At 48.9% G+C, this 13342-nt stretch overlaps 3 protein-coding genes across 3 annotated transcripts; 1 reads left to right on the top strand and 2 right to left on the bottom strand.

Moving 5' to 3' along the window:
* Positions 1 to 4486: 4486 nt before the first annotated feature.
* On the top strand, positions 4487 to 7132 carry AFUA_3G09640 (camp independent regulatory protein). The gene is made up of 2 exons (XM_749562.2): positions 4487 to 5040; positions 5204 to 7132. The coding sequence occupies exon 2, from the start codon at positions 5596 to 5598 to the stop codon at positions 7024 to 7026; it is 1431 nt and encodes a 476-aa protein (XP_754655.1). The 5' UTR covers positions 4487 to 5040; positions 5204 to 5595; the 3' UTR covers positions 7027 to 7132.
* A 367-nt stretch (positions 7133 to 7499) lies between these two features.
* On the bottom strand, positions 7500 to 9008 carry AFUA_3G09650 (DUF2434 domain-containing protein; the record flags this gene model as incomplete). Its single annotated transcript, XM_749561.1, has 2 exons — positions 7500 to 8409; positions 8467 to 9008. 2 exons carry the CDS (start codon positions 9006 to 9008, stop codon positions 7500 to 7502), a joined length of 1452 nt encoding a protein of 483 aa, XP_754654.1.
* A 128-nt stretch (positions 9009 to 9136) lies between these two features.
* On the bottom strand, positions 9137 to 9513 carry AFUA_3G09660 (uncharacterized protein; the record flags this gene model as incomplete). Its single annotated transcript, XM_749560.1, has 2 exons — positions 9137 to 9313; positions 9424 to 9513. 2 exons carry the CDS (start codon positions 9511 to 9513, stop codon positions 9137 to 9139), a joined length of 267 nt encoding a protein of 88 aa, XP_754653.1.
* Positions 9514 to 13342: the final 3829 nt, after the last annotated feature.

A 13342-nucleotide genomic window follows, 5' to 3' on the forward strand; every position in this document is an offset into this window, starting at 1 on the left:
GTGATTCGTCATTGCCCGAATCCCGGCAGACTAGGTAATGTATTGCCCTCGTATCATGGTATTCCCAGTTGCGAATACGACGGTCCGGCTCACCCGGGCTTTTCCTTTTTCCTATTTTCTCTTTTTCGCTTCTCTTGCTAAGGGGCCAAAGAAGGATAAAATCTATTTTAGGCCGGAGACATGAAACAGACAAGGATTGAAGATCCAAACCCCGATCCAAGGCTTGTGGTGCAGCGACCATTCGGACTGTGTATGTATCTGTATTACAGCATAATGACAAGGAGTGTTGGATTGTTGGGACTTCGGATTTTGAGCAATGTAAGGATAATAACAGTCATAGAGTTATATAAAATATATCATGGTAAGCTTGGCTGCGACAGAGTTTTAGGTGTCCTACCTGCCCGTCTTTAGTGTCAAAACATGAAAGGCCTGCCAGCGGCTAGTGCCACCACAGAAATAATAAAGCAACTAAGGTATTTCTCTCAACTGCAGCCTAATCAAGGATAGAGTAGTAAGGTTACAAGCGGGGATGTGCTTGGCTCTGCAGCGCTTTGACTTCGAGGGCCAGGGATGAGCTTGGTAGGGAGGTGTCGCAGAGTTTTAACTTCTCAGCATTTCTCGTTCATCCCCAATGATTGAGTTGCCTAGCCCCCCAAGCCCTTGACCTGGAGGTCAAAGGATGATATTTAGGCTTTGTAAAATTCACAACCCGCAGTAGATTCGCAGCCAGGATGCAGAGGATCGCCTCCGCATAAATCTACCTATCTGAAAATCCCTTCTAATTTCACTGAGACACGTCCATAATTCTAATCCTTGTTAATGTAACCATAATCTAAATCAATCTTTCTCTTACGGTTATTTTCCACTTGCCAGCGGATACTTTAAACCCATTATGCTAGTGGAGATAAGCCTGTGCAACGTTTCACAAGGGGCACGCCTTGGCAACCTTTAATTCGAATTAAGGGTTGCATTGGCATGACAAATCTCAACCCTTTTCAAGTCGAAAAATGCGTCTTTTGATCTGGTATGCTCAATGTTCTACTGAGTTCGTCAGTGTAGAGAGACACTATGCAAGGAGAATGATCAGATATGTACGATCTTTATTACCTTTTCTGGCCATACCAGAGTCTGAAGATTTGTGATATCATCTCCAGGAGCAACCCAACCTGACTCTGGCATTTGGTCCAGATTGCAATGTTCTCTAGCGCATCCTCGGAGATTATTTCGAGTTCATTTGCGGGAATGTACGGAGTCCGTTATGCTCGAGTCTTTGTTGCTTGCTAGTTGCAAAGGTAGTATCGTGGGCGCCGTGATACATACTTGCTACATCCCTGCTGTTGTCCCGGAATGCACTCCTCAAGACAAGGATTTCTTTCACACAAGCAGAAACATTATCAATCAAGACTGTGTCTCTATCATGGTCGCGGTACCAGATGTGGAAGCAATTGAGATGCAACTGCAGGTCACTCCGCCAGCCGGCTTGACTGGCCCAGATCGATGAAGATATGCAGACTCCAACAGTACACATGCCCGAAGCTAGACAGATCATATCCCGAGACTGATAATGGACTTTCCCTTTTGGCTAGTGACTTGTCAGTTGAGGTTGATCGCGGGCCGCAGATCATTTTATTCTCAAAATACACAGTGGGGAGTCACTTGTCAGTAGTATCTAGACTATTACCTGCATACCTGGTAAGTTATGTGATTTTGACGCATCCTACGTATCACCATTCAACCGACGCAACCCGCCTTCAGAGGGCATACTGCAAGGCAGGTCAGCCCCTCATCCTCATATTCTTCGCTTGTTGGTTGCCTAAAGCGAATATATTTGCGGTTTCTGCCGACACCCATCCTAAATATATGAGAGCTCAGCTGCAAGTCAACCAGCCACTACATCACAGCATCGACGACGCATGATTACCTTTGTCAGATACATGCAAGGCTGACTTGGAGAGCCAACCAGTGGCTAAAATACATGACCGTGACAAATTGACAATACACTTTCCCAATAAGGCATAATTTCCAACCAGTGGACCGGCCAAGTGGCCAAGAATGGTGGACCAGGATTCAGCGGGCTTTGTTGGCGATACGCTTATCCTGAGTCAGGGACTGTACTGGTCGAATGACTAGTAGATTCTGCGACGGTGGTCTTACTCTTCTGGTAAAATAAAAGGAAAAGGAAGAAAAAGAAAGAAGAAAAGAAAAAAAAATATTTATGATGTTAGTATTCAGCCTATTGAAATTATGGATCGTTTTGCCGTGTCAACTCTCCTTCTTACTGGCCTTGGGAATAGAATTCTTTTTTGGCCCCCCGGAGTATTTCTCATAATGTGGATTGTGGAATAAAGAAGGCTGGAAGCGAAAAGTCTCTTGCCCAAGACTTTCTGGCTGTGCTTGAACCTTATCCATGATCTTTATCTTGAGTGATGATGTCCTCTACCATGATCATGAGGCCCTTTCTTGCGGTCGGCCAAATTTGATTTCTGAAAATAGTCAATATAGAACTGCCTCTTAATCGAGGAATATGACTAAATCACTTGCATACCACAATCAGCAGAAGGCGGTGTCTAGTGGATAAACTCTGCCAAGGATCGTGTCGGGGCCTGTGACTAATCCGAATGTAGTTGCCTAATCCATGATCTCCATCCCCAATAACGGACCAGAGGCGAGGATATTTGAATTTAAAATCAGTCTACAGCGAGGTAGAAGGCGAACATGTGGAACGGCTGCTGCGTGATTGATACCAAGTGCCCTAGTCATGGAGCGTGAGTTCACTATTTCTACCTTACTACTGCGTAAACTTCATGAGTCTCTTGAACGAGAGTTATGTGGCTTTACGAATACGAAGAGGAGTATCGCCACAGTTTGCTTCAGCCAAGATTGTGGAGCAATAGAAAGGTTGATACCTCTGGAAAGGTAACAATATGCAGCTCTGTACCGGGTACTCATCATTCTTCGGAAATAGAGCGATATGACGGATATGCGGCAGTGCCTAGAGGCCAGATAAAGGTAATTTCAAGGAGAAAGCCCACAAGGCGACGACTAGTGGATTGGTGGACCATATTCGAAGGATCTAGCGCAAAATGGCGTCAGCCATTCCTACTATGATCCTGACTGGTCTGGCATTAAATTTGGAAATCTTTCATTCACCGCTGGGTGGACTTACATGGTAATTATTAGGCCGAGGCGTAACCGCTGCATAGTAACATCTAAACATCTGGCCCAGTTTAAATTATAATCGAAGTATAATCTATAAGCCGGGGGGCGATGGGTGAATTGTGCATCCAAGGTACGTGGTGTGCTCCATAAGAGGAACCCATAAATGGGGGTTTTCCAGGCTCCCCGCTTGGAAAGTTGTTTCCCAATCCAAACCCACCCACAAGTTGGCGTTTTAAAGTACTTGTATCACTGTCAGACAGTCGATAAGAGCTAATAATAACGAAACCAGGATGAGGATTACTGAGACAGTGTGACTATGTATTAGTAGTGCAAAGTCGACTAGACTCAGACTACAAGGGGAGAAGTGGAGCCTTGGGCAGGGTAGATGGGACCTTTTCTTTCTAAGCGAGGTTAAGGTTCCTCGTGTTGGATTAAGCTTAAGCTTCAGAAAGTCGTGCACTAATCAATATTAGGGTGCGATCAAGCGATCAGAGCGCCACCATACTGTGCGTAAACTTGTATTATTCCATTTTTATTGGAGTCCATGGCCCATTAAGTGGAGGTTCTTACGTATTATTGTATTTATGACCTGTGACCACCCTGAACTAGAACATTTTACCTTTCCCATATTGTGTCTCGGCCTTACCGGGGTCCGAGCGATAATTTTGGGCTGATTGTCAATTCGTTATCTGGCCTTTACAACAGACAAAGCCAAGAATAGAGAGAATGTTGCCAAGTCTTGACAACTCTCTGGAGTTTTGCGCTTTGGCAGACAACGGAAGGGTTTTCAGATCAGGTTTTTATGGCCGTATGACAAGGTATGTATACATAGCCGTCAAGGAAGTCTAGAATGCTAGGTACCTCCTTGAATCTGTCAGCAGTCAAATCTCAAGTTTGAGATGAGCAATTTCTTGATACTGTGGAATGAGGCATCTGGTATGCACCAATGTTGGACATGATGACACTTGGGAGCTAGAACATGTATTATCTTGAAGTGTATTTTAGTCAGGTCTTGATTTGCAGCTGTCTTGGATACTGGTCGCACTCAATCCCCCCATACCTTTCTTTCAGAGAATTTGGCTCGACAGGAAATTTATCTTCCTCAGGATTGGTCATGCTTATTTCATGTCAATGAGTCAAGCCAGATTCCATGGTCTCCTGTTACACTTTACTTCTTGAAACCATGGATCGATTAAACATGTGAACAAGTTTAAATGACTCTTCAATAATTTTAATTATCATTAATAATTCATAATTCTAGGCCATAGCCGACATAAAGCACATAAATCTCGTTAAAATGATTTAATACAGTCGTCAATGAATGGTCCAAAGACATTCCTTTACTATTGTTTCATCCTGGTTACCCACCTCTGGCTGTTTCTCGGCGCTGAGACACCGACCAGCGCCTACCAGGTCCAAGCAACAGTGGTTGTATTTTTACTTTTTTTTGCCCTTTTTCCCTTGATAATTGCTTTCCACTCTGACCTCTGAATAAAAAGTAACTTTGAGCCTGTGGGGTTCAGAGTTGAGTCCGTCTCCACTCTATCTTTACTTTCTCCTGCTGCTGCTTTTTCTGTTATTGTTGTTATAATTCTATTTTTTTTTTTTCCCTTTCTTATTTTTCTCTTAATAAATCTTAATGATTCGTATTATGGTTGTATTAGTGCTTTGACTATTCTTTCTGCTCCCTGTCTCTCTTGTTCTTGGTTTGCTTTTCTCTTCTGTCCCTCTTCCTTATTATCTCTCCTTCTTCCTTCTCTCCCTCTTTCTTGCTTCATTTTCTTCCTTTTACGACCCTTTCCAAACCGACACTGTTCCATCCCTCATATCTTGGATTTCGATCTCCTATCCAGTCACTCTGTCTATCTCCTTCAGTCCAAGGTGGGTACTTTTCTTTCATATGATGTCAATCCCCTTCTCCTCACTTCAGTCTGTGATACCGCATGGCCAAGTTTACTCGGCCTTCCCTGCATTCTTCCCTTTATTTCTCCTATCGTCTTTCCCCACTCCCTTTTGTCTACCCTGTTTCTGATTCCCATTCCAGTTCCCCTTGTCTCTCCTATTTCCCCCCCACCCCTTTCGTTACATTCCAAGGCTGTTGATCATCGTGAAGAATTACATTAACATCCGCTTCTGCTCGTCCACAGACCTCTCCTCAGCTCTACTGTTATCTATCCGATCTGTCGGTCATCCGTATCTGGACCCGAATCTGATTTCCTTTTCCGGAAATCCACTACACTTCACACAGGGCCTAGCCTCTATCGCGGCTGAACCACTCACAAAGTCCACGCCTTAAATCACGGGGCGAAGGTATATCACCGACCTATCTAAGCCACAGTCAGACCAACAACCGCCATCATCTCGTACTTCGCAAAGCCATCGGCCCTGGCGCTCAGACCTTCCATCGTCACGGGTACTTATCCAAATCGAGGGTGGATGGAGACGTATCACGGTCACGTCCGCACTCCGGCGGACGCCATCATTCTCTTCGAAGCATGCCGCATCGGCCTTCTTCCCCGAGTTCAGAGACGACTTTCAGAGAAAGAGCGTCAATCTATCCAGTCCGGTTCGGTTTTCGTCTGGGACGAGCGTGAAGCGGGTATGCGACGATGGACAGACGGCAAATCATGGAGTGCCAGTCGAGTATCGGGCAGTTTTCTCACCTACCGCGAGATGGAGGGCAAGCGCGGGGGTACCGTCACACAACCACTCAGAGCTGGTAAAACGCCTGACAGCAGAGGGAGCGACGACGACCGCGGCGATGGGGCTGACGATGGGCCTGACGGGTATCGATATAAGCCCGACGGACTTATGAAGCAGTCCTTCAGCATCACCACATCGACCGGCCAGCATCTCCACCTCATCAGCTACTATTCGCGATCGCACCCGGCTGCCGCCACTCTCCAACAACCTTCCACCGACCCTGCGTTACGGCATGTACGTCCTCAAAAGGGTCTGTATCCTGAATCAACTGTCAACGACCAGCAGAATCTGCCGGTGGTCACTCGTGGCCCCATGGCGGGCGCCACTTATTCTGTCCCTCATCCGATGAGTGCATATGTGCGCGCTGGAGCTACACATCCTCAATCGTATACTCCGCCCTATGCGTGGCCGCCAACCCCCCTCGGGACTCCGCCCACCATCACTCTGCCATATGGCGCCTCCTACTTGTCCGCCGTACCTACACCTAATGGCCCAGCCATCGCGTACGGGCAACCGCCGCCACATCACCACCCGGCTCTTCCACCACCGCCTCCGCCGCAACATGGACTGCATCTGCAATACGACCGGTCAGTACATCCGGGTCATCCAGCGGAAAGCTCATTACCACCCGCTATTCCACCACCAATGGCGCAACATACACCTCTTCCGGCACTCACAGGACGCTCTCCTCGCTTGGCTCCTGATGCGCGCGACAACTACCAACGAAGCCCGCGAGACTACCCAACACCCTCAGTAGATCCCCGAATCCCGTCGCCTCGCATGCAGGCTCCTTCTACCTCGCATAGCAACGGCGTGGGACAGTCTGGGCGCAGCCCGCGGACAATAAGCCAGGCACCGCCAACCTCATTACCGCAAGTCTCGCCCCCGTCACTGAACGGGACTTCCAAACCAGCCGACTCCAATCACAACAACAGCACAGCCACTACCTCTGCCACCACCGTTCCCAGCATCGGGGCGCTGATGAACGGCGCCTCGGGTCCCTTATCATCCATCTCATCCGCACCGTCAAACAAACTCAACGCTCCTCGCTTGGGCGGCAGTCCCCGCGCAGAAGGACCGAAAGATATCCCCAGCGAAAAAATTGGGTTTGGGGGCGAGGATATGCGGGCTTTGCGGCAGCTGGATCGGGTCTTTACCGCTTAGATTTTGATCTTTTTTTTCTTTTCATTGTATAGCAACTCCGTCTCGCTGCTTGTCGGACGACGAACCCTGTCATCTCTTTGATTATTTTTTTTTTTTTTTTTTTTTTTTTTTTTTCATGGGGGGGGGGTTCGGCGTTCATAAGAGGTGCATTGATTTTCTGACTAGCATGGGTGGGATCTGATCTATCTGCGTATCGACTTCGGCTTCGAATCGAATTGGCATTTCTGCATTTGTCTCCTTAAATGTGCCACGCTAGCTTGCATTAGGACCGGTAGCTGATGGGTTGGATCAAATAGAGATGTTTTCGTCCTTTCTCATTACGGAGCCAGCGTAGCATGTCTACAGCTTGTAGAGTATCGTTGTAGATTCAATGTAGGTCACGCCATGATCAATCCATCTCATCCTCGCTAGTGTGTCACATGCTATAGTACACCTATACTAGACTCAAACCCCACATAGATTGATTTCAAAAATCATCGATCCGCCCGCTGTTGTCCCGGCGAAGCGACAGTAACAGTCACGAAACCACTTTCCGACGAGCTAGAGGCGTCACTCGCCGTCCGCGTCGTGACTCTCGGCGCTGCTTCGGCTCCTGCCGCCCCCGCAGAGCCATCTTTGTCCTCGCCGTCGCCCTTCCCATGCGGAGCGAGAATCCCCATCTCGACGTAGCGATCCAGCTGCTCACGAGACGAGGAGCGATCGCGGTCACGGTCGCGGTTGCGGTTGCGATCGCCGCCATGCAGCCAGCGCGATTCCCACCAGCGCTTGCGACCGAGGAGATCGGCATCGGTGGCGAGCGCGGAGTCGAGCTCCCCGCGCTGGACGATGAGGGCCTTATCCTCGTTGAGCTCGCAGAAGCCGACTGCGTTGAAGAGCACGATGATAAGCAGGGCGGGAGCGACGCCGAGGCCGTAGAGCAAGCCCTGGCTGACTGCCACGCGCAGCGGGGAAACGGACCAGTCGAAGGCGGCGGCGATGGCGTAGCCGGTTTTGAGACCGAGGAGGATGAGGGCGAGGAGAAATTCCGGCGGGCTGGCGCTGAGGTAGAAGGTTGCTTGGGCGAGGGGGCTGGTGGGCGCTGCGCGGTACCGGTAGATGCTGTGCTCGAGGCTGTAGCAGATGACTAGCATGCCCGCCAGGGACATGAAGCCTGCGATCTTGAAGCGGAGGTCTGTGGCGAGAGGCTGGGCGCGCAGCGCGGTGAGTTCTGGGCTGCGCTGCAGCTCGATGCCTGTCCAGCTGCGGGGGATGGTCAGGAAGAAGTTGGCTAGGGCGAAGACGTAGAAAAGGATAGGAAGGAGGGATTCCTGGCGGCGTCGACTGCTGCGCTTTGTGAAGGCGTAGGGGTCGCGGTCGAGGATCTGGCGTTCTTGCCAGGAGGCCCTGTTTATCGTCAGTACAGAATTCTTTAGAATTTTGTGTGCCGAAAGTGATGTATACCAGTGTCGCACAGCCTCCCAGACTGCCGCCATGAGGCCTGGGGTCATCAGAGTGTAAAAGACACTTTGCAGAATTAACGAGGGTCCCTGAATATGGCTACGGTCTACGTCCACGGTCATGATGCAGCTGACCAGTCCGCAAGCAGCGACAAACAATAGCCACAGCCACTTGAGTCGACGGCCCATCGTGCGACCAGGTAGATACTTGCGTCCGTGTTTTTGCAGATTGAACATGGTGAGGAACATGGAGACTGCAAAGAACGCGGTGAAGGCCATCCCGATCGAAGCATGTCGGCCTATGCCGTGGATGGGCGCGTAGCAGGAGATACCATTGACAAAGGTGCCGTTCTCATCCATGCGAGGCTGAAACTCTTGGAACGCCAGATAGCAGTCTGTGCCATTGGAGAGCGTGCCGTTGCTGTATAGCGTGTAATTGTACAAGCCCAACGTTGTCCGGTTCAGATGGACTTCGTTGACGATTACGTCCGTCGCGTTGTCTCCCGGCTCATATGGAGTCGCTGCTCGAATGTGAAGGATAGTCATGATGCTCGGATGGGCCTCCTTTCTCTCTTCCTATGGAACGTCCAACACCGCTGGTGTCCTCAATCGAGGTACATTGATCCTGTCGTGAACATAGCGGACAGAGACTGATAAGAACAGGTGGAACATGTTCAATCGATGAAAGAACAGATCTGGGCTACGAGGACGAGAGCGGAAGTACCGGAGGTTGACGGTGTGATGACGAGGGCGAGGTGGTATTCGGGGGAGTCAATGATGATATGACAGCTGGAAACCATGCGTTTCGCTGGTGCGTGCTGGCCGCACTCCATACACCAGGTGTAAGCCGCCTACAAAGCTTCAAGTGAGTGACTTTGAATCCATCACCGTTACTGCATCTGACAGTTTGGTCCCATTGCAAGTTATGATGATCCTTAGGCAAAAAAAGCATAAACCTTACGATGCTTCTTATCGATAAGACAGTATTGCTATCGATAACCTTTACCTCTTTGAGGTTGCCGTGACTATTTGCCTGCACGACTTTCAGCATCCATCTTTCAAGGATGATTTTTAAAGGAACTGAGTAATGGAATCATCCGGCTGATGAATCATATGCACTGACACCTCAAAGCAACGCACACACCGTACGAGTACATGGTAGTGGCAAGACAGACGATCTCCTTGTGAGGCATATTCAACTACCATTGGTTCTGCAGTTGACTGTGAGGGATTACCTGTGTGACCTGCAAGGAACTGCTGAGCTATCTGTTTGTGCCCCATGCTCCCTAGCTGAATAGCTTGGATCCTGTCTCGACCTTGAGGGAGGCATTATGTCCATGATGTGCCTGCCAACCAGCAGTCCACAAGACAATACCGCATAACTTTATCCGCATGGAGGGTTGACCTGTCCATCTTTCCTTTGACGGGCGTCACGTTGTTTTGACCACAGATCCAAGCTGATTGGGTATGATAGATATATTCCTTCCAGACCGACAGATTCATTCCCCTGGACGAAACATATGTTGGCTGGATTTGGCAGGAGTCCACGTGAAGACATGCACAAGAAAATATAAGTGGCCAACGCCTCTCCTCATGAAGGGCAATATCTAGAAGTAGCTAACTGTAAACATTGAGATCGAAAGACACGTATTCAATTTTCACCATGGAACGCATGCGCCTGAATGGAAGGATGAGGCACCAGCCCTTCTGCATTGAGCAATCCGAGAAGCCTTCTGGCTCCTTTTACAGAACAGCGCAGTGCGTTTGTCAGAACCAAGAGGCTTTTGGGAAGCGATCTTCAATCTTCAACCCATCAAAACTACGAATTGACCAAATGCAAGACCGGAAGATCTCGGTGAGGCCAACCCCGCAAAGAGATGATGGGGTGCATGAGACTAGGAGGACAGCTCACTGGAGTAGGTTACACTAATCTATTGTATCTGGTGGAAAGATATATGGTAAGACGAGCCGGTTGGCCAGAGACAGGAAGCCAGTGAGCTGTAAGCACTAGGAAAATGAATGGTGTATCCATATCGCATATAGATGAGTGCCCTCAATACAATCATACTTAAGTGTTTCAAAAGTGGAGCATCATAGCATTGACTATTGAATTCCATTATCCGTGCTCTATGCGAACTTGAGTTTGTTCACTCCTCTCAAGGAGTCGCACTCGTCTTGGGAACGCTCTGCCTCAGACAGATCCAGACCACAATTGCATGACCGTAAAGACCTCTTTCATAGCCAATTCACTGACTTCAAGGCCCTTCGAAGTCGTGTCCCTGCACTAGCGACAGAGGATCATCGAAATGACTACTCTTAGAAGCAGACGGGAAAAGCTGACACTCTGGATGTCACCGTACTTATGTGATTGGTTCTCAACCAAGAAGCGAAAGGGATGAAGATGAAACTACTCCGTAACGGGATTGGGATGTTTGTGGTCTTAACTGACTCCACAGTCCATAGGTGGTGTTCTGCATCAGACCATCCGTCCGATCGGCCCCATTCTCGGTTGACTTTCCCTGAAGGGGAAGAGCAACACGAGGTCAGGTGGTTCTCGGAGGCGTCGTGGGTCCGTTGGGCAGAGCAATTTCTTTGGCCCCTGTCAATAGGTGGCACCGACTATCTCCTAGGAGTAAAGAAGTGCTCCGTACAGAGGAGCGAGACATAACAAGGTTTGTGCCCCAGCTTACGACGTTTCTCGGCATGGCGGCGCAACTTTGGCCGTTGTTGCGGCCTTTCGGCGTCTTCATACGATGATGTCAGATCAAAGCGCACCTTGAAAGAATGCTGAAGACGACGACAGTACTGATGGCAATAGGAAACAAGTCTGCTGCGGATGATGAAGGTTAATCCACTCCATGTTGGACAATCAGCTCTTGCGGTCATCAGAGGCCAAAAATCAATTGTCACGTAAAGGTAACCTCATACCTCCGTACGGAGAATGGTTCACAGCGGGATGACCCTCCCGTCTGGATCCACTAGGTACCTTACACTGCGGTGGAGACGATGTCATGATATTGTTCAAGGCGTCAGACAACATGAAAGTCAAACACTCAGGGTAAGGGAAACGCATTATGAAAATCGACGTCTGGCCAGCAGGGTCTAGACTCTGACACACAACAATTGTAGCAGCAAATTGTCTACTTTCCCCTAATGAGAATGGGCAATGACTGATGAACACTATCTTAGCTATCTATGTACCGTACATACAGGCCCAGTCAAACGCATAAAACAACAAAGAAGATCCGGGATCACTTTAGTCTCCGCTTCCTGACGGTGGAGCCTGGGTCACCACCACATTCTTGACTGTTGGTGCTGATTCCCATTGTCAAGGTCATCTGTCCATCCCCATCCTGTTGCCCTCAGCATGGACGATGACAATGACGATGGCTTTGCGCAAGGTCGACGCCTCCTCGGCACTTGTAAATTAACTGGGCAATTTTGATTGTGGACTTGCGAGCCATTTTGGAACGAGCAAAGTGTACTTTGTAGCACAAGTTTGCAATAGGATTGTCATAACCCAACAATACTTCGTAAAGGCCACTACTGTATGTGATTGGAAGAGATTTCCCGCGCTATGGTAAATCTCCGGCTTGCCTGAACGGGGTATTCCGCTCACCTGACACAACCAATTTCTAGCTCGTACAAGCTGGGGACACACTGGGAGTCTGTCACTCTTTGTACATCAAGAGAGGGAAACATGGAGCACTTCATACGGTATCGATTCTTTGTACTGGCACACTAGGAACAGATATCTAAGTACCCCTACTAGTAGGTTCCAATCATCATCATCACCAAGCTTAAATCCCTAAGAAGGCCACCATGGGGAAAAAAGGAAACACTTGAATTACCGTAAAATCTACCCCTGATAACAATGTAACCCCGCGGAGGTTGTACCGATGAGAAATCAAAACTGCATTTCAGCCTCTCAAGCTTCCTGGAGCATCTCCAGTTCGTCCCTAGACAGGCAAAGTTTTGAGGTGGATCAACAGGACTCCAAAGTTCCCAAGCCATAAAGCGACAGGAGTCCCAAGCACTCGGAAACAATACCACCCAGTATTGGAGTGTGGTCTTGTGCCTCCCTCCCTTCAGATGAGGCTATTCTTCCAAGGCGAGAAGGGAGGACAAGTTGATGTGAGGTCGAGAGATCGCAGGAGGTGACTATGTAAGGTACACCGTTTCATGTTTGCCTAGGACAGTGACTTGGAAATACCTTGTCTTGTCAGGGCGTATGTTCTGGATCGGTTGAAAGTGCAGGGACGGGACTCGTCCGAATAATACTGGGATAATACATGTCCAGAGGAAGGAGCGGCACGAAGTACTTAGTAGTTGTTACAGAGTCATCCGTGGGGACTGGACCTGTCACCAGTTAATGAGTCAAGAATTGGCCGGGAATGGAGGGAGGGCACCCTTGTCTTATTTCTCTTTTTTTTTATTCGTAGCAATGATCTTCCTGTCCTCGGAAGTCTGTGCGAGTCGATCTAGCCCACTTTTCCCCAGATTGTCTGTGTGGCGAGGGAAACGATCCAGGAGCAAACACTGCATGCCTAGTTGAATTTCAGAGCTTCTCTTCTGTGGATTGGCTCGACACCTTGACCGCCATCACGTCCAGAATGGATCAAATAAGCATCAACCAACAGAGATGGATTTGGTCAGCAGAGACCACAGTCCCACGGCTGCATGATTTGGCCGGAGGCTGGAGTCTAAGAGACAAATGGTAGCGTGGGGGGCAAACAGCGGCTAGCTGAGACTGAGCCATAATCTGTCCTATTCTTGTTGGCATGCATACAATTCTTAAGTGTTACTACTATTTTCATCTAATTACCTAAGAAGGAGATCGACGGCGATTGAAGTCTCGAGAGCAGAGAGCATCAATTTGA

The sequence above is a fragment of the Aspergillus fumigatus genome, chromosome 3 (genome assembly GCF_000002655.1).
Source record: "Aspergillus fumigatus Af293 chromosome 3, whole genome shotgun sequence".
In the NCBI taxonomy this organism is placed as follows: domain Eukaryota; kingdom Fungi; phylum Ascomycota; class Eurotiomycetes; order Eurotiales; family Aspergillaceae; genus Aspergillus; species Aspergillus fumigatus.

Coding starts and splice junctions, on each gene's coding strand:
- AFUA_3G09640 (XM_749562.2), top strand. CDS start 5,596: ATGGAGACGTATCACGGTCACGTCCGCACTCCGGCGGACGCCATCATT.